The sequence below is a fragment of the Euprymna scolopes genome, chromosome 35 (assembly GCF_053919585.1).
Source record: "Euprymna scolopes isolate OS-2025 chromosome 35, ASM5391958v1, whole genome shotgun sequence".
NCBI lineage: Eukaryota > Metazoa > Mollusca > Cephalopoda > Sepiida > Sepiolidae > Euprymna > Euprymna scolopes.
Window position 1 is genome coordinate 34,457,483 of NC_136516.1, and position 22,252 is coordinate 34,479,734.

The window sequence follows — 22,252 nt, forward strand, 5'->3', positions numbered from 1 at the left end:
TTTTTCTCTCTAGGCCAGCATCTTTTATCATGGTTACCCCTTTAAAATTTGTGTTTATGTGTGTGTGTGTGGTGGGAGGAGGGGGGCTACTTAAACCCAATTTTAAAACATTTTTTATTTATATCAAAAAATACAAAAATGATAACAATATTAATAAAATTTAATTTGTGTTGAGGGACATGGGGGGGAGTAAGGCCCTCCCAACCCTATCTGAAATGTTAGACCACCTGTTTCACTCTGGTTTGTAAAGGAACCAGGGTTTCGTGGGCAGCCTCTAAATGGATGGGGGAGGGCTTGTCCTAAATAGGGGGTGGGAATTGGTGGTGAGGGCGGGGTGTGTTAGTGTTTGATTTAATTTCCTCCAAGCTGGGTTGAATTTCGAGAAGAGGGGGGTGGCAAAAGAAACAATTGTTGTTTTTGGAGGGGGGGGGGTCTTGGAGGCTTTCTAATAAGGGAAACAAGATGTATTCGGCTAGCTGAGAGGCTGAAGGAAGTAGAATTGGAAAGGGGCAGGGGTCCGACAGAAACCCCAGAACCATGTGTTCCACACCTAGGCAGGGAACAAGTATTCAAATTTGGCTCCTCTTTAGCATTGCAATGTTGACCATTTGTCTCTCCCGGTCCCATGGCGGCCTCACATTGTCCTTTGATACAGTAATCAGGCGAGAATGCTCGGGGTCGATGTGAGCCGTCACCTCGCCAACATACGATCAGTACTGGCGGAGTTCACGGCAATCGAAAAATTTGTGATCTGTTGTTTCTGCGGCTGTTGTCCTGCAACGGGAACAGGCCGGCGACTCCAAGAAACCAGAACTGCATTGTATATTGTTGAGGGAAGCGTGTTTCAGGCCAATCGCCAGGCCAGAGAGAACTCCGAATTGTTCAGATGACTCGAACCCGGCGCCCAGCTCCACACGGAGCGGATCTCACTCTGCTGCCAACCCAAATGCGCGCATAGCGAGTCGGCGGCGGCCCCCCTCACTAGATCCCTGTCTCTGTGGAGTTCCTTTTGTGAGTTTGTCTGCTCACCCAGTTTCTTCCTCTGCCCCAAAGAAGCGAGGACAAGAGTTCGACGAGAGCTGTAAGGTGTTGTGCAGGCAGAGGAAGTACGGCCAGTTGGTAAAGGATAAGAGGGAAGACCTATGTGGCGCACACCTCAGCTCTACCCTTTAAGGAAAGTTTCCTAGAAAGCCACGCGTTGACCGCAGCCTCCACCTTTGACTGTACTTCCGACCAATTCTTATCAAGCTGGAGACCCGATCCGAACCGGGATATCCGTCCAGCTGAAGGGTGCCGGGAGGTTTGTGTTGCCACTCCAGGCGCCCAACCGCAGTCCGACCGACTTACTGTGGTTTATCTTGGCCCCCGTGATTCTTTTGTATTGTGCAAGTGCCTCCGACACGATCTCGATATCTCTGAAGCTCGACACAAAGACCGTGACATCATCGGCATGATACTACACTTTGATCTTGGCCAAAAGGCCAAGAAAAAAGCTAAGAACAGCAGCTATTAACAGATCTTTGATCTTAACCAAAAAGGCCAAGCAAAAAAGTGTTACGGACAGACTGACCGACTGGCGGAGTGACTTATAGAGTCACTTGCACGTGACTAAAAATTCAGAAACGTCATATTCGTACATGTTAAGTTTATGTAATTATTCAAATATAAAAAATGATCATTAATATTTTAATCAACTTATGATAACCTTCATTGATGGCTGCCACCATCCTATGCATGTTTGTTGTTTGCCTCCTCGGACTGAGGCTAATTTTGTTAAATCATCAAACATACTTTTTCTGTATATTATTAGATTTTGATTTTTTTTTTTTTTTAATGCTTCTATCCACCCCAAACAAGGCATATTGCTTCTTGGACATAAAGAATTACTATTTGATATAGTATCTAACAGGGGTCTGCGGGGGAGTTGAGCAGCAAGATGTCTGTTCACATTACATTTAAACTTCTGCAGGTTAGTACAGTCAGGGAAGCAGGAAACAGAAAGGGAATTACAAAGTCTAGCAGTCCGGGAGAAGAAACTATTAGAGTAGAAAACTTAAGGACCTCTACAGTGAAGAGATGGGATTTTGCTGCTCATAGTTAATCAGGAGTATCGGGGGGGGGGGAGCACAAGTGCTATGAGCTCATCACACCACATTCCAGGCACATGGATGCAACATTGCGATGATGAGACAGCTTAGAGCTAGTCGACAATGTGGGACCTATTAGATTTGAGACCCTTTTTAGGACATTGTCTGAAAGGGAAATACTAGTGTTAGTTGCATCAGCCCAAATGTGGCAACAATACTTAATGCATGGGCAAATGGTGGCTTTATAGAGATACTCTAAGGTGTGAGAGGTGTAGCGAGAGCCCACCTTCTTTACCTTGAGCACATCTAATATATTTGTTTAATAGTGCTAAAGGGATGGATGGTCTGAATTATTTCTGTGGCAGGACGTTAGTTTGTCATCAATTATGTTCCCTGTAATGGTTGCTTCCCATTTATACACCTGGGTGGAGTATTCATTTACATCGTCATCTCTAACAAAAAATGTTATTTAATCTAGATATTAACAAGGCTCAATGCCGTTTAACTACTGCAATTTTACATGAACTTGGGTATCAACATAATGTAGTCGTAAACTTGTAATTAAATTAGTTGAATTAATTGTTATCCTAGCATTCATGTTTCATGTCTAAATGTGCAGCATCCATTTAACTGAATGTCTATTGGTGAAATTTCTGTTGGTCATTCATCCAGAATGTTTTTGTTTTTTTTTGTATTACATTCCTACAAATATTGACTAAGTGACATTACTGCAATAATTCGACGTAAAAGTAAATGTAAGAAAACTTGTATGACGTTATGAACTGAACTGCTATGCTTCAGCGGCCTCCAATGATATATTTGTGCCCCAAATCAGACAAGCTTGGCTCCAGTTTACCATTGATCAGGTTACTTAGCTATGCAATTGCATGTACACTTCTCCTTGGCATAAAAAATTTATATTGCTAGGCTTTTTTAAGACAATGGGGATGAAATTGAAATATTTAGTCATGCAATATTGATTTCTAAATTACTATCAGAATAAGTAGTTTTATCCAGAAATTTCAAGGAAAGATTTTAAACAATGTATATTTGTATCTCATTAAAAATTCATATTGTCTCGAAAATGATCGTACACAATTTGCTTGTGTTGAGTTCTTAGCGCATACATAAATGATTAGATTCATATATATTTATTTACTTCATAGAATGAAATTTGCTACATTGTGTATAATAGTGTCTATCGGCTGTTTTCATTTTTGGGGTATTTCATTTAGGTTTCTAGATTGTTAGGTCATAAAGAGATAATATGCATCACATACACAATAATATTTTATATTTATAAATTATTTCTACAATTATCATTATTTGTGTGTGTGTGTGTGTGTGTGTGTGTGTGTGTGTGTGTGTGTGTGTGTGTGTGTGTATGTATGTGTAAGTATGCATCTATATATATAAATAAAAACTTTGAAAGTTATATGGAAATCTGTGCTCTTGGAACAGATCAAGAAAATTTTTTTTAGAGCCATAGTGGAGTCGGTGCTGCTTTATGGTTCCCCAGCATGGATTCTCAGTTAAAAACTTGAAAGTAAGTTAGATGGAACTTACATTAGAATGCTCCAGACAATGTTAAACTTAAACTGGAAAACACACACCTAACCTGCCTGCTTGTATGGTCGGTTGCCCAGGATCTTTTCAAGAAGAGAAAGAACACAATATGCCAGACATTGCTACAGAAGAAAAAAAATGAGGTTGTCGGTGAATGGTGGAAGACCTGTCAAGATTTACATAAAATTAACAGAAGACATTGGCTTATCATTTGAAGATCTTCCTCGGGCCATGGAAGATAGACCTATGGAGGGAAAGAGTCAATTTGGTCCAGATAACATGCCCAATACGATGAAATATACACATATCAATGAAAATGAATTTGTAACAATTAGAAAAGAGCTAAATTTGTACATACAAATAACACCGTATATACTTGTGTTATAAGTCAAATTTCTGGGAGACTATTTTAAGGTTATTTTTTGGGGGTCGACTTATATATGGATTGTTTTTGGAAATGTTGTTAAAAAGCGACTCGGCACTCGATCATAACATAGAAAATGCCATTTTGTTTGTGCACTCGATGTATACCGGTAATCCTAGTAATTAATCGCACTCCTTTCGACTCCCACTACAGTCTGTTTGCCAGCATGTAAGCACATGCGTGATTTTTCAGTGAGTAATTGGAATAGCTCTCACAATGTTTACTCTCCAGATATGGCTATAGGTTTAAATTCGATATGATGTATTCAGTGATATGGGTTTTCTGATTTCTAGTAGATTAGGAAATATAGTTTTTACGATATGTCATTCTCTCCTAAGTTCAACAAGTTCTAACAATTTAATGAAACTTAACGCATGTGTTCACATTATTACAATATATTGCGGCTCGTGCAATGTATGTGTTTATGTTATTATGGTACGTGATATAAATTATGTCTAAAAACATTAACTGCGTCTGCAATCTACAGCATGTCATTGATCAGAATGTCTGATTAGCAACATTTGCGTTCATTGCATGTAAGTGTGCAACGGGGTGGTTATATATGAAAATCAAATAAACCACACTTGCGTAAATGCACATATCGCTCACGGATGCTGCGAAACAATTTAACAAAAAAAATTTAAAAAAAAACAAAAAGGAAATTGTCTGTGCAAGAAAGAGCCAGGAGATGGACCATTTAACTTGTCTCGAATCTACAGTCGACATATACACAGGTAATACCTAAAATGACACAATTTTTGGTCTTAAAATGCACATCGACTTATACTGAAGATCAACTTATACACAAGTATATATGGTATATATTCTTTTTTGGTAGTGTACTATTTTTCAGTTTTATTTTATTTTTATATTTTTAAATCTCCTGGATTATCTATAATTAGGTTTTATTTTTTTTTATTTTTTTTTTTTTTGTGTATTTTCATAAAACTTCTACTCTGGTTTCTATTTAATACAAAAATTTTCTTTAGCGCACATTTTTCATCTTGTAGTTTTGATTTTAATAAAAAAAAAATCTTGTACTTATAAAATGTTTACTCTAGTTTTTATATACGCTCATAATATGATTGCAGTTTATTGAAGTTGTTTCGTTGTCGTGGAATAGAAAATAATTTCGTAATGGTTTTTGTTGTCAAATCTCATTGTTCTTATTTTTGTATTTTTATTTTATTTTTTTCTTTATTAAAGTCCTTTTCATTGATTCGGGTTCTATACACTCTTTTTTTTTATTTCAATTTGGTTTTTCAATTTTTATAGCTGACAGATCCAGGGGGACAACTAAGAAAGGTTGGTTTTTCACTTGGAGGTTATGTAGACTTCCCTCCCCCATGTCTATGAAGTGTTGTGTGTTTCCTTAGTTTAATATTGTAAATAAAACATTTTTCACCCCTTGTATTAGGATGATTAGAACTTCCTTACTCTCCATCCATCCATCTTTATATATATATATATATATATATATATATATATACACATACACACACCTATTGGCATGAGCCTTGACTTTGGTTTTCTTATTTATATATATATATATATATATATATATATATATATATATATATATATATTTTAATTTATGAGTTCTTGTCGAAAATTCACTCTATTAAGATACAATAATAAAAAAAAAAAAAAATCTGTATGATATACATATCCATGACAAAACGAAAATATCATATTCCCAAAATCACATAAATTGATCAAGTACTTTTATTTTTATACAGAAAATCTTTTTTAAGCAATTAGTGGGAATTCGGACACTTTACAACAAATCTCACAAGTTTGAATTATTGAGTTATTGCCCTTTGTCTTCAAGATTTTCAAAATGGCAGACAATGTGACCGCTCTCTTCTTACTCATAAAATTTGATTTTCTCATTTAAAAATACTTGATCAATTTACGTGATTTTTCTTTTGGAATATGTTTTAATATAGGGTAAATTCTTAACAAAAAACAATTTTATTATGTCAATATTATTATTAAGGCTAGTACATTCGCAAAATAGAAATGATATAAGCTAATGTTATTTTCAATTAGAATAATATCAAACATTTTTTTTCCTTAGTTGCATAGAACTACAACATTGCATTGAAAAATTAATTTTCAACTGAAACACCTGTATAGAATTATTCCTCACGGGATTTTTATAAATGTCCTATTTGTTCCTTTTCATCCATCCCCAACCAATCTGTTGTCTTTCGTGTTCAACTTTGTCTAGTTTGTAAAATCCGGGATGCTGGGGAGGGAAAAAGAAATTTTATTATCAATTTTATATTAATTTCTTTTTTTCTCCCTCGTGGCATGTACCTGGTTCCATATTAGAAACATTCTTTTTATATAATATATATATATATATATATATATATATATATTGAAATATTCCTCATGTCTTTGAGAATGTTCCATTTTTGCCCACTGCCGTCAGTGCTAGTGTGTTGTTAGTATTCGAAAACCGGTGGAGTGTTATATATATATATATATATATATATATATATATAATATTTCTCCTACTTCCTAGCATGAGAGCCTTGTCTCTGATTCAATATTTGCAATTTTTATTTTTTGAAAATCTTAAGATTTTCTTGATTTCCAACTATTTCTTACATGTAGACTTTGGAAATATCCCATTTATCCGCCATCCTTAGTTGTCGTTAGTATTAACTTTGCACAATTTACAATATCCAGGATGATGGAAAATTAAAATCCGTTTTCTTTCAGAGATTCCCGCCCCATCATCAATCATTTTTTTTTTAATCACCTAATATTTTTTTCAATCACCTAATATCTTTCCAATGTTTTTAATGGCATCAACTTTTCTTTCTCTCTCTCCCTGTTTAATGCTCTCCAGGTTACCGTACAGGTGGGTGCCCAAAATATTCATCTGCAGTTGGGCCTTTTCATCATTTTCATCTTTTGATGCCTTGAATTGTTGTTTTTGATTGCTTTTTCTCCTTTTTATTGTCACGTTTATAAAGCAAATTGAATTTGTTAAGCCAAATAAAAAAAAAAAAAAAAATGTCTTTATTGTTGAGAAAAGTTATCCATTGAACGATTTTATTTAATTTACTTTTCAAAGTTTTGTTTATTTTGAATATTTTATAATACATAACATTAAAATGCATACAGTTAGACAATTCTATTAAGGTCTCGTGTATGATATGAAAAAAAGAACTGGAATCTTAATGAGATATCAATCATACCAGTTATTATAGGTGCCACAGCAGGGGGGGGTGATGAAGAAGAACCAGAAGTCCTACCTAACTAATATTCCTGGTGAACCAAGTTTAAAAGAGATCCAGACAATTGCACTTAACGGAACAATGAGGATACTAAAAAGAGCTCTCGGCTGGTTTCAATAAAAAGCAGGGCAATGTTGGCAGCTAGTTTGGCTGTCCCATACCCAGCGTTACAATATTCAAAGGAAGAAAATAAAAAAAAATAAAAATAAAAACTGGAGGGAACTTGAATACCTACGAGAAATTGTCCTTGAGTGTCTAAGGTCTCACTGAGCAGGGGTTTTGTCAGAGAAACCTGGTGTAGGATCCATTTCTCTACTGTAAACCCTGACTAAATATTCAAAATTACATAATATTTACGGCCCAATAAAATCTTCTCGGCATACTAGTTTTTTATGAGGAATGGTGCACCTTCTCCAAGTGATGTTACATCAAGTAAAAATGTCTTTATTGTTGAGAAAAGTTATCCATTGAACGATTTTATTTAATTTACTTTTTCAAAGTTTTGTTTATTTTGAATATTTTATAATACATAAGATATTTTGTTGGCTAACAATTCAAAGGTTATGATTATTGTATCCATATTCGATATTCTGTCTTATCTGATATTTGTCTAACTGTTTTTTTTTTTTTCTTTTGAATATTGTGAGTGTCAGCATGTCGGATCCACAAATATTTAATATATTTTATTTCAAAAGCTTTCTTTATCCTTAAAATCTGAGTAATTTTGCTTCAAATGAAAAAGTTAAAGAAAAACTTTCCAAAATATTTTTTATTACAGACATTGGAAAAGAAATTGGCAAAATAAAAAAAAATTATAGTCGAATATTGATTTAATTTTTTATGTAAAAAAAACCAAAGACGTCAACATTCTACGTTTTTGAATCTTTAAGATGAAGATTAACAATTCGCATTATTTAGATTCTACTGTTCTCATCTTGAATGATATTTTCACAACGTTTCAGTCAATGTAACCTCCAATCTTCAGGTATATCTGGTTAAACTAGGGAACTCAGCACAGACCCGTGATAAAAATTGATAAAAATTCAGTTATAAAGTTATACTCTTTTTGGAAGTCTTTTGGAGTTCAATTCTCGGTACAGGCGACACTCAAAATACAATTGTGAATTACTTAGAACTTCCATCCAGTCACGACTGATGTAACAAGAGCATGCTGCCTTTTTTGATAAATAAAGAATTTCATTAGAAATTCTGTGCAGATTCCCGAGTTCGACAAGATACACCCGAAGAAGGTCGGAGGTTACAGCGACTGAAATGTTGTAAAAATAACATTAAAGATGGGAAAAGTAGGTCAAAGAATCCAGATAATACCAATAATCAACATTCTACTTGTAAATATTTCTTCATACACAGAAACCCATCTTGATTCCTGAAAAGTTTTAAAATTCTGTTCTTCGGTTTATATGTGCAAATGAACCATAATACTTGACTTTGGCTTAAAACCCTCAGAAATTACTTTCTATCCGATGATGTAAAAATTTCACAGATAATTTTTGAATATCAAATGTTAAGCTAAAATGTGTTTACATCTTATGTAAAAAAGAAAAAGAAATCCTTATTTAAATGAATAGATGCAAAAGATTTTTTTCCCCACCTATCTTGAACTATAAAACGGCCTATGCTTACTTCATTCTATACTACAAGATTTTGAAATACTGTATATATCATTGTAACTTGCAAACCGTTATAAGTATTCTTCATATTTAGTCATTTTAATTTCTCAAAAAAATAGTCAATTTTAAAAAGGTTTATCAACATCTACTCAGTTTTTTTGTATATTTTATAATCATGTTGACACATCAGTTCCCGTTAGATCATTGAAGTTAAGCATTGTCTAGCCTGGTCAGTACTAAAATAGGTGACCATTTAGGAATACTAAGTGCTGTATGTGCTCTCTGCTCATCTCTGTATTGTTTCCAGTTGTCCTGAACTTCTTGCCACTGGAATCAAGTAGTGTTGACTCGGTGGAGGAATGGTTAGTGATTGTGCAACCCTTGCTTCATAATTCAGCATATGCCTTCTATCATCTCTGTAGGATGATCAGATAGTCTTTGTCATTCCAACATATTTTATCTGTTTCTAATAAATGAATATTATGTAGTCTACATTTGCAATTAACTTTCTTACATATATATGATTGATAGTAAAACTTTTGATATTACTAAGATGTTGAGAACAGATACTACACTTGGAGTCATTTATTTTCAGAAAATATCTTTAAAAATTACATTTAAAGCAAATTAGGCATGAGGCTATAAAAAATGGGGGTGGGGTATATGTCGTTGTTATCTTTGATTTAAAGTGATAACAAATGTCTGTCCTACTCACTAGAAAGTCATTCACATCTGACAGCATCCTTTATCTCTTCAAAGCCAGCATTCGCACGGAGTATTGTCGCCACATCTTGGCTGCTGCATTTACAACTGGGCTTTCCCTCTTAGATAGGATCCAAAAAAGATTTTTCAATCTAATAGGCTCTGCACTGTCAACCAAGCTCCAACCCTGGTCCCATGGCCGCAACATTGCATCCTTGTGCCTGTTTTAGTACTGGTGCCCCTTGACGTAAATATCCTGACAAACCCACCAAGCAGTAAAATCCCACCTCTTCACTGTAGAGGTCCTTAGATGTCGTAAAGCCTTTTACTCTAATAGTTTCTTCACTTGGATTGCTAAACTTTGGAATTCCCTCCTTGATTCCTGCTTCACTGACTGTACTGATCTGCAGAAGTTTTAATGTAATGTGAACAGACATCTTATCTCTTTACATAATTCTCTGAGACATGGTCCCAAATAGTAGCGACATATGTCCAAATGGCAACATCTCTTGTTTGGGAAAAACAAGATTTTTTTTTTTTTAAATTATTATTCAAAAGAATTACCAAAGAAAGTGGGAAGGTGGGATAGAGAGAAAATATTAAAAGGAAGGTGCTACATTTATTTTTTTATTTATTTTTTTTAATTTGATTGTGCATGCTCCTAGGTAACTATGGTAGTTATAGATGAAAGTAATTCACAAATTACTAAGAAACCTTTTAAAAATCGTAGCTAAAATTTAATTTCTGGATAGAATTAATATTTTCAGTTCAAAGCCAAGTGTTGTTGTTTATTTGTGCTCCTGACCAAAGAAAACTCTTTTGACAGAATCAGTATTGTAATATATATATATATATATATATATATATATATATATATATATATATATATATATATATATATATATATATATATATATATTTGTATTAAACATTAAAATATATAAAATCATTTGAAAATTAACATGTTTAAAAAAAGAAATGTATTTTTTATTGAATTGATCCATTGAGATTTGGATATTGTTTTTGTACGTCATTTTTTGGTCGTTGAATAATTTTTTGTAAATTTTCTTTTCAATCTTTGAACTTGATTCCTCCTTTCTAGGGAGTCACTTTTTTCTTTTTTTTTTTTTTTTTTTTTTTTCAAACGAAATGATTGCTGCATGTGTCAGTGTCAGTCTTTGTTTTCTCATCTTTTTTTCTTTTGTCTTGATCTCTTCTCTCCTCTCTTGAAACTCCACTCTCAATTACCTCTCCAATGTTCCCTTACTAACCTGAAGATGAAATTAAGATTTAAATTTTTTTTTTTTAATCATTCTTTACTATAAGCAACAAAATCTTAATGCTGAGTCATCTTGTGGTTGAATATCTATGACATGCTAGAGTTGCAATGTTAAAACCTAACATATGCATAGCTACACATTTTATTATTATGGTTCTTATGCAGAATAAGGACCATGCTAGACTGGGCAGGTTATATAAAATGCTGGAAGGTGCCAAACGAAAGTTTTGTAAATTATTTTTTTTTTTTTTTTTTTTTTTTTTTTTTTTTTTTTGCAAATGCTGGCCAATTTTTTTCAATTAAAAAAATATTTTTGTTATTATTAAGATAATTCTACGAAAAATAATTGAAAAATGAAAACTTTTTTTTTCTTTGCTGTTACAAAGAAAATACAAATAATTATTGGAAAATTTTGGGGGAATTTAAAGAAAATTTAAATTTCAAATCAAGGCAGGAGGAAAAAACTCATTGTAAGGTAAGTTTCATTAATAAATAGTAACAAAAAACTGATAGCAAATAATAAAAAAAAAATTTTATTTATTTTTTTATTTATTTTTTTTTTAAATCAAGATTTTTTTTATTTTTATATATAATAAACCAATGATAGCAAATGTTTTAAATGACGTTGGTTGCTGTGATTTCGTTGGCGTAGCGTTTCAGCATTTGTTTTCTGTAAACTGCTAAGAAAATACTGACAATGGCATAGTCTTTATTGAGCATAAGGACCATTATTATATGTTCATGTATTTTCAGTGAAGTTTATATATATATATATATATATGATTTGGCTTACAAACTTTGCGAATCCTGTGTTCATATAAGTGCTTGATAAATTTTTTTTATTTATACAAACATTTTTGGTTACATATGTGCATACATTTTGCAGCTACAGCCTTATTTAAGATTCGCCTTCTCAGTCTAAGTTGCTGATGAAAATAAAGATTGTGACAGACGAGTTGTAAGTGACGATGTGGTTACCTGATACTTTTGTTTTCTTGTCAAAACCATTTTGATTTTCATCCTGTCAGCTTGGTTTGAAAATGCTTATCTTAAATAAGGCTGGAGTTAAAACATGTATGTCTATATGTAACAAAAAATGTATGTATGAAGGGGAAGAATACCCAACAATGCTATGAAATGACTAGAAAATCCTGTGAACAAGGTTTTATTTATTTAGTCCTTATGACCTTATGTACAATAACGTGTGTGTTAATTGTACATATATGATTTTAAATTTTCCAATATTGATATTATAGTGCTCAATACATTTAGCGTTATAATAATAAAAAATGTTGAATAACTACATATTTGTGTGTGTAAGTGCTCAGTAACATGTATATTTATTAATAAAATTTCTGATTGAAACATGATTGCATTTATTTATTCAACTTATTTTATGTTTACACATTTCACATGATCCCATGGCTACTTTTTTTCTTTTTTTTTTCTTACGATTGAATGAAAAAAAATTAAAATGTTTTTATTTTCATATTGTTTTTTCTTAGTTCTTTCAAATGTTTTTCTAGCCATTTTCAAGGAATTATGTTCATTCATTTTGTATGAATCTGTTGTTGGCATTAATTTCCTTGATATCTTTCTAGTTAGAATTCTTTCTAGAAAGACATTGAGTACTTATGAGGGTGGCCATGTGAAGGTTGCCATCATTCTAAGTGAAAGTATTTCTGTGGAACCTACTGGGTATGAACTTGGTACGCTCAGTTATCAGTCCGTGTCATTAACTGCCGAGCCACCATTACTACCCAAAGAATAGTTTGATAATTTTGAGCATGAAAAAATGTTTCCGAAGAGCATCAAAGCGTTGATGTTTTTGAACTTTGTAGACATGTCCATGTCTGTCAGTGATATGCCTGCAAAAGGAATATTTGTTTGAAGTGGCTGAGTGGTATTGGCTATAACATTTGAATAATAATGTCATCTTACTGAATAGGTGTTTGTGGTTGAAACTTGTCTATGCTTCAGCATGAGGCATTTAGTATGTATTTCAATGTTACCTGGTCGGTTATGGTGTAACCAACTAATCATATTCTTGTATAGAGAAAATTGCTTGTACTTGTATTTTTTAACCCCCCCCCCCCCGGAGTTAAATTTTTCTTTGAAATTTAGTTTCAATATATACTTATACATATTTAAATTGTGAGGTTGTTTTCGAATGCTTGTTGCCACTAATGTCCCACAAAAGGGAGCCATTTTTTAAGTAGCATAGTAGTTTTGGCTATCATATCTGAGTAATAATCTATTAATTCGCCTTAGTCTGAGCTGATATATCCTTAGCGTAAGGCTTTTGGCATATCTTTCAATGCCTCTCCCAAACTATTTTACCAGTCAGTTTTTATGACTTAACCAGCCAATCATCTTGTAAAGAGGAAGAACTCGGATTTTCTCATATTCATCAGCTGATAAATAAAGATCAGAATGGTGCTCGGATTGTTGGTGAAATAGTTAATAATTTTGTGGGTACCAAATCAGTTGCTAGACATCTGAGGAAAACAATGTATTCAGTGTGACAGATGTTTGATGCAGGGAATTTGCTTGATTGAAAATTTACGCAGTTTCTAGGCAGTCAATGTTCCAAGCAAGACAGTGGTTCCACACCAATGATGCAAATCGCGTAGTCGCACCATAGCTGTGTACAGTTTTATATAATTAGTGGGAGAGTAGCTTACTAAAGGTTTGCTAAATAATGCTAAGATATTTTCGTCCTTAACGACTTTAGCTGCATAAAATTTTGAATAAATAGAAAAAATGCCTTTGAAACCATATTTAAGATCTAAATATTTTATTAAAAATCATTAAATTTTTCTTTTTACTTCATTTTTCTTTTAATTCGGAAAGTAAAATATCTATCAGAAATTTTTTTTTCTTACGTAATTAGAAATATCTTTGTTATTGGGGCCGTCATCTGATGTCACACGATGGAAGGTGGAGAATATCTTTTTAATATGAACTTTTTTTAGGCACGTAGCCGCCATAATGTAATGAGATTTAACAAAAGCTCTTACATAACATGAGATGAGAATATTTCTAATTACCCGGGGAGAGGGGGGTCTTTGAAGATGGGTTTTTTATTATCTTAAATTAATAAAAAAAAATTTAAAAAAACTAAAAAAGTCAAGCTAAAAAAGAATGCTATTGATTTTTAATAGAATATTTACATCTTAAAAATGGTTTCAAAGTAATTTTGTATGTTTATCCAAAATTTCTTTTAGAGATGCTTCTAAGAGCTTTTGCTAAATTTCATTGACTTTAGATGTGCTTTTATTGTCATAAGATTCCTTGAAATGGCTAGTAAGAAAACTAAAATCTAAGACAAAAAAATGGAAATTAACTGAACACAATTCAAAGCCTTTATTCCATCGATAAGAATTATTTTTTTTACAAAGGAGTCACCATATAAGGGCCGGAGGTCATTCGAGGATAAGGGTTAATGAATGTAAGATAGTAGTGTAGTAGTCATTAATAGTGTAGATTGGGTAGAATTTGGATTATTTATGGGGACGGGTCAACAAGAACTTGTTTACATTGGACTTGAAGGATACCATATTGTAATTGGCCAGGAAGCAGGCCAGTGAAATGGTGTTCCACAAGCAGGCAGTTTTAGGAAAGAAACTTTGTTTATGGAATTTGTGTTTTTAAATATAATCCGTAAGACAGCATGAAATAAAGTTAGTTTCAACAAAATGCGTCAAATTTATAATTTGAAAGCTTAATGCAATGTGTTTTTTTTTTTTTTTTTTTTTTTTTTTTTTTCAGGTCAAAATATAATCATTTAAAATAATTTTTGACAAATTTCATACGATTAAATTTTGTTTTATGTTCATGTTACGTCGGATGTTTTGTGGGTTTTATTGTTTGTGTAATTGTTGCTTTATTTCTGTGTTGGCATTTTTGTTGTCTCGATCTTGTTTCTTATTCTTCAAAAGTCAGAGAGCCATGTTTAGATTGGAGAGCAATCGATAACTACAACAGCATGTTAGTCCTAATTTGTTTGTTGCTATCAACAATTCTCTGAGTGGCTATGACAATTTATGATTGCTATGACTTTTGGATCTGGATTGGTTAGGAACAATGTGAAGAGCAAACATTGCTTTCATCTTATGTACAGGATGTTTCGAAACAATGTACTCACAATTTGAATGTTGATGAAACCTTTTTATTTATAGACATAGTAACATGGAATGGCTTTGAATATAGGGAATAAATATATTAGAATCAGGTTTGTTTCACAATCCAGAGGTATGAAAAAGTTGTCAAAAAACAAATATATAACAAACAAATGTTGTCAAAGGCAAGATAAGTTACCTTTCTACCTTTCTACCTAACTGAATAAGTTTTTAGTGTTTTTTTTGTTTTTTTTTAATATAAAATGTTTTTGATTTAAAAAAAAAAAAAAAAAAAAAAGTAATATTGAGCACTATCAGAGAACAAGAAAAATGGCGGTGATGTCTTTTTACAACTTTGTAGTTTCGATAATCACTTCAAAATAAGAAATAAAAAAAATGGTGGTAGAAACCAACCCAGTAAATGTCACAGTACCACCATTTCTACCACCGTTTTGTTTTATTATTTAGTCTATATCAAGACTTCAAAGATGTAAAAATGACATTGCTGCCATTTTTTCTTATTCTCTGATACTGTTCAATAGTACTTGTTTTTTTTTAATCGAGCAAACATTAGAAAAGTAACTTATCTTGCCTTTGACAACACTTATTTACTTTTTGACAAATTTTTTGAACCTCTGTGGATTGTAATAAAAACCCAAAGAATCATATTCACAAATGTTTAAATTGATAACCATTATTGTCCAGATAATGCCGGTAAAACATGCACCAAGAGATTTGCAAACATTGCGAAACCTGCCCTTGCAGTATTTTAAGATACTCTGTATATGTATGTAGATATTTATGAAGGCTGATAGCAATGCAGAAAAAAATGGTGATAAAGTGCATGAACAAAAAAGAGGCAGTATTTGGATTATAAATATTCAAAAAATCTATTTTTCAAAAGATCTTTCACATATCAAATCAGTAAATAAGATTTACTGTTAAATACCAATAAAAATTATCCGGGATGGTGTGACGTCTTTGATAATTTCAGGAGAGATTCTTCACTTTTCATAAAGGAATGCAAAAATGAAGCCATCAAGTGGAGTGAAGAATTCAAGATGGCTGTCCCTCTGAAGATGCTAGACTTACAAATAGCAGGAATGCATCAGGGAGGAAATCAAATATTATAAAGTGTTTTTATTTTATCAATATTTATATTAAATTATTGCTATTTAATTTTTGTTTTTAATTTATTTATTAGGGGTGGGATATATAGTATAATCACACTGACACACCGGTTCTTGTTAGATCATCAAAGTTAAGCATTGCTGAACCTGGTCAGTACTAAAATGGGCGACCATTTGGAAATTTCAGGTGTTGTATGTGCTCTCCACTTATCTCTGCATTGTTTCCAGTCATCTAGCACTTCTCTTTGCCACTGGATTTAAGCAGTGCCAATTCAGGAGAGGTGTGGTTGGAGATTGCGCAACCCTTACCTCATAATTACGCACACAGCTACTCTTACTGGAGGTATCCATTGACTTTCAAGACTGAACAGAGGCCTCCAGGGGTGGGAACATTCTAATAGTTTTGGATTGTAAATTAAATGATTAAGAATATCATGAGATAGGTGAAAATTATTTTTGTACACTTGTATACTAGCATAATTTTGAGAATGACGCTTTCGACCAAACTTTACCAAAATCTCTTTCCTTGCTCTTTTTGTTGTTGTCAATGTCTTATGTTGTATTCTCTTTGACCTTTCTAGCAATCAATATCTATAATGTCGACTTCCGCATTTGTACTGCTTTATTGTAGGTTACATTCCCTTCCTCCATCCCATGTCTGTTCAAATCTGGCAAGACTTGGGAAATATTCTGATTTTTTTTTTTTAATCTGTATATTAATTACCAAAAATGTGTGGAATCTATGAGAGGAATTCATGCCACACCAAGCCAAATCTCTACACATCTGAATCTAAAAAAAAAAAAAACACAAATATTTTACCCTTGAACTATTCCCATAAAATTGGAAAAGCACAGGAATTTTTATTTTTTGTACTTTAAAAAAAATTTTTTTTAACACTTTCCCTCATTCCTGCTTTTTCATCTGATTTCTCTTTGATGAAATCAGAAGCAATACTGCCAAAGCAAACCTTGTGGTCTTTAAGGTGCACTCTTTTGTCCTATTTCGGTTAGCACAATCTTTCTGTGTGAGTCCGTCGTACCCAGAATTGCACTGGTAGATATCTTTTTTTTTTTTTTTTTTTTTTTTTTTTATCAAATCTGAAACTAAAAATCTTGGAAAATCATGTCTGTGGGTTTCTCTCATTTCCCTTTAACTTATTGTAATCACCCTCAACCTTATTGACATGATAATGTAATAAAATTTTAATGGAACTTATCGCCTTATCTTATATATAGTATGTTTATTTATACAAACATTTTTGGTTACATGTGCATACCTGTTTCAATAGCACCTCTGTTCAGAGGGACCACTTCATCAGACCAAAAAAATAAATAAATAAAACACTTACGATTCTAGTTTCTCTCTAATCTGCTTTCCTAAAATTTCTCAAATTATCTGGCTTTTCCCAAAACTTTTGGTAGAAGACATTGTTAGTTATTTGGACAACAACTTAAATCTAAATACGATGTCTAACGTAAACTCACAACAAATATTGACTATAAAACAATGAAATGATTGGAAACCGTTTTGTCCAAATAACTCTTACAATGTTGTTCATTTTAAAACATTATCTAATGGGGGGGGTATTTCTTTACGGCTTCAAAACTGTGTGGGTATCTGTCGCTGTCATTTCCTGTTTTGTCTCGTCTTTGGTCTTCTAACAATCTGCACACATTAAACGTTTCAATTAATTTCATAATAGGAAACATTTTGTTTACCTTACAATTAAAAATATTATTATCTCTATGAAACATTTTTATAATGAAGTAGCAGTACCTACCTGACATTTTTTTTTTTAGTTGAATAAAACTAAGAACCACGTGTACTAGATCAACAAACAAACAAGTGAAGATTGGTAGTAGTGTGAGGGAGGGGGCTGATTGTGACAAATACAGGGAGGTGGGAATTTCTAACATGCTTTTTGAAGGAGAGAAGATTGAATACTAATTAGGCATTTACTCTCTTTGTAATAACCTAGGGAACTGTTTATTTTACCTCTTTTTATTACATTTTTTTTTTAAATGGGATTTTATTTGCTTTACTAGTGTTTCTTTGAATTCAATAAATAATTGATTAATAGTAAAAAAAAAAAAATGTCGTGGAGCCATGAAAAACATACTCGCAATAAGTGACCACAATTTTATTTGTAAAAATTTCCTAATAACTTGATATGTAGAAAAATATTTTATCCTTGTTTAATAAGATGAATACGGATTGCTGTAAAATAATAATAATAAAAAAAATCAGTTACTGCGATAAAAGTTGGATTATTTATTTGGAATATTATACTCATCTTGGGTGTTATTTTCTCAATTTTTCAGCAATCTTTGACTGTTTAGTTGTATCTTATTAAACTCTGAAATTTGTACTGAATTTCAAACAAAATCTTTTAATGCATGGAGGTAGCTTCATTTTAAGACCATTATCTTATGAAAAAATGTTACTTTTATGACTTCAAAAAGCAATGACCAAGTAAAAGCCTTAACTAATTTGGTTTTCTTAGCATTGCCTTTACTGAAGATTGAACTATCAACTTCTAGAAGACTATTACTCAGTGCTGATTATTACTTAAAACTTAGAGTTCTACAAGATGCACTTGAAGAAGGTCGAAGGTTACATCAGCCGAAATATGAGAATAAGATCCAAGATGAGAACAGTAGTCCGAATAATACAAATTATCACTATTCATCTAACAACTTCCCAAACCTAACTTGCTGTATATTTATGTCCACACTTTGTTATAATCCTTTAATATCTGTGAGAAAAAATATTTACCGAATGAATCGTCTTATTAAAGATTGTAGAGGAGAATGTTTTGAGCACTTTCTATTTCATCCCAACCTCTCATCACATCAGCTTCCAGCTGTCATGTTCGCACTTTCTTCAATAATTGCTTTACATCACTTTATTTAGTTATTATTATTTAGTTATTATTATTATTATTAAATAATTGCTTATTTGATTGATTGCAGGATACAGTCTTTTTTTTATTATTATTAAAATCTTTAAAATTTTATTTTCTTCTATTACTGCAGAATGGACTCGGCTTTATAATTTAAAAATAGGAATAAAAATTTCGCAATCATAATTCTTTTAATTAAAAAAAACATTACTAGCAATTGATTATTATTAAATAAATTTTCTTTTCTATTTTAATTATTTTTTTTAAAGTGAAACTTGATAAAAGAAATTTCGGAATATGTATTAACCACCCCTCTTTCTTTCTCTCTCTTTTCAAATTTATTTTCTTTCAAATTCTAACGTCTGCATGTTTTCTTTCATTTTGAAATAATAATTAATAATCTTGACCTATTGACACTCTCTTTATCTTCATGACCTTCTCCTAGCTAACTCCTTCCTGAAAAATGTTTGTCTTCTTCAGTAACACATCATGATTGTTTTGAAAAGTGAATAAAAATGGACAGCATTAAAACAAATAATAAAATGCATGTTTCCTTCAGGTTCTTTAAAAATGTAAAGAAAAAAAAATCTGGTGGACATATACAGTAATTCTTCAACGGCCTCTTAAAGTTTTAAGTGGTATAGTGGGATTTCAAATAAATGCATCTTAAATTTAAAAAAAGAAAAAAACAACAAAAAACAAACACTATTATATACTTACATGTCATGCCAGAATTATTAAAAACTAGCAGTTCTGCTCGGCTTTGCTTGGGCCCTATGTACTGTTCATAAGATTATGTGCATATGTATATATTAAAAGTGTGAATATGTAAAGTAATGCCTTTCTGTAAATAGTCTTCCTTAACTACCATAGAGAAAAGACACAGACATTTTCACTTTTCTAGATAGATAGATTGGATGCAATATATAATAATGATTTAAAAAGTATTTAAAAAAAAAAGACTCATGCGCCACCACTGAGAATCAAAACCAAAACGTTCAGCTCACGATTTATTTTGCCTCTGCCGTCAGTGACTGGGATATGAAAACATGTTTACTGCCAGGCTAAAAATTAAAACATGAGCTAATAGCTATTACGTCATGCATTTGTAATGCCGCCGTTCGACCTTCATCTGGCAAATTTATTTTTTTTAATTTTCACACTTTTGCACCAATTTTTCCGGGCTAAAACCCAAATATAAAGTTTTGCATGGATTCAAATACCTTATATATGAAGTTTCATGTCTGTAGACCAAAAACTCTAGAAGTTTGGTAGGCGAAATTTGTTAAACAAAAATATATACATATACATAAATATATATGGAAACAATTTTGTGTTTACTATAAACTTTTTACGCAAATATTATGCAAGTATAAATCATGTGGAATATCTGCATGAATATAATTACATGTAATAGTTAACTAAAAATGATTATCCCATTAGAAAACCGAAGCAACTAATAGAGAATTAATTAAAATGAATGTTTAAAAGAATATGCAAATTAGCTAGATCTTTTGCTAGTGAATGCAATTCCACAACCCATATATAAGAAAATTGTATTTTCTTTTTAAATAAATAGAAAAGAGGAGTTTTAATATGAATATCAATACACACAAAAGAAAAACGAATTTATAGGGGTATAGATTCCCCAAATTATGAAAGAGTAGAAAAATAATTTGCAAGTAAAAATAAAATTTATCGAATTATAGTTTTATTGTATTTGTTAATGATTTCTTTAAATCCAGGGGAAGTAACTGACGTTTATGATTTTGATAAAATAATTGTAATCTACCTTTTCAAAAAAGAAAATATGGTGGACCGTTAAATTCTTTTTTTTTTTTTTTTGTAAAGCATATCTTCTGTTCAATCATTTCTCATAATTTTGGGATTTTTTTTTACTGATTTTGACATGACACATAAGTTTTGTTTTTTGTTTTTTTTTTTGTTTTTTTTTTTACATAAAATGCATTTTTTGAAATTCCATTATAATGCACAAGTGCCAGTTTTTATTTTCCAGATTATTATTAAGCATTAAAATTTTCAAATCTAAGTTGATATATAGACAGTAAATTCTCAAATTCTAAGGGTTAATTAAAAAAATGTACTTTTTCTAATTTTAATGGTGTAAGATGACATGAAAAAATTCCAAAAAGATATTTAACTCTGATTATTTTGTTTTAAAAGCTGCAAAGTAAAAAACGAAAGAAACATTTGTTTTGTCTATCCTATGTAGAAAACTAAATTTATCTGCTAAAAATTGTGACCTTGTCTGACTGTTTAAGGAACAGTCTTTACCAATTTACTCTGTCAATATTTGGTTTAGAGACTTGAAACTTGATATATAGGGAATTTAGACCTGTGTGGTATAAATTTGTTTTTGTTTTTTAGCCGGTAAAAATAGCTGCTAAGGGGGTCAAAATTGAAAGAAAAAAATTAGTGTAAGCAGACTTATGCATGTGCAAATATACATTTATACATTAATTTAAATTTATTTTTGAAGTTTTGATATCCATCTGTTAGATGGTAATGAATAAGACTGGATGCTAAATGTTTGTTTCGATTCTAGTTGATACTATCCAAGTTTTTTTTTTTTACTTTTGAAATCACTACTATATATTGGGTACAATATAATAATCAAGAGAATTGACTCTATAATAATAAATATGAAATCTGCAAGTGTGTGTGTATATATATATACGCACACACACATTGTAAAAAAAAAAAAAAAAAGTTAGTGCTCAGTGAGAGAAAGAGAGATACCCAGTTCTGTGGCCAGGGCTGGTTGTGTGTGTATATATATATATATATATATATATATATATATCCTATGTAATTTCTGAAATGCTTAATCAGTAATAATTTGAAGATTGTTTTAAAGATATGCAGAGGAGAATGCATTGTATATGTTCACCAAGAATTTTTTAAAGACTTTTAATGGGCAGAGCTTGGAACATAAAACTGTTTCAAATAATTATTCCCGTCTCCGCAATGCAATCAAGAAGCACGGTGCGTTCCATGCTATGTCGTAACTGAAGAATCTAAACAACCTCTATGCCACCTCCTCTTCGTGTCAAATACTACGCCCCGTTCCTCCAACTATTCTATTTCTACTATTCTGAATCTCGCATAATTTCTATGATAAAATGGAAAGTCAG

The 22,252-nt window shown here is 31.7% G+C and overlaps 1 protein-coding gene across 7 annotated transcripts in view; it reads left to right on the plus strand.

The window, feature by feature from the left end:
* The window catches only part of LOC145259805 (LIM and SH3 domain protein F42H10.3-like), a 398,993-nt gene that overhangs the window by 360,175 nt on the left and 16,566 nt on the right, over positions 1-22,252 (plus strand). For 2 of the 7 annotated variants that reach the window (XM_080117590.1, XM_080117595.1), the window contains 2 exons: positions 5,353-5,382; positions 6,941-6,952. The exons of the other annotated variants lie outside the window; for them this stretch is intronic. In XM_080117590.1, the coding sequence (XP_079973716.1) occupies positions 5,353-5,382; positions 6,941-6,952 (42 nt within the window). The remainder of the gene's footprint in view (positions 1-5,352; positions 5,383-6,940; positions 6,953-22,252) is intronic. 7 annotated transcript variants of the gene reach the window in all.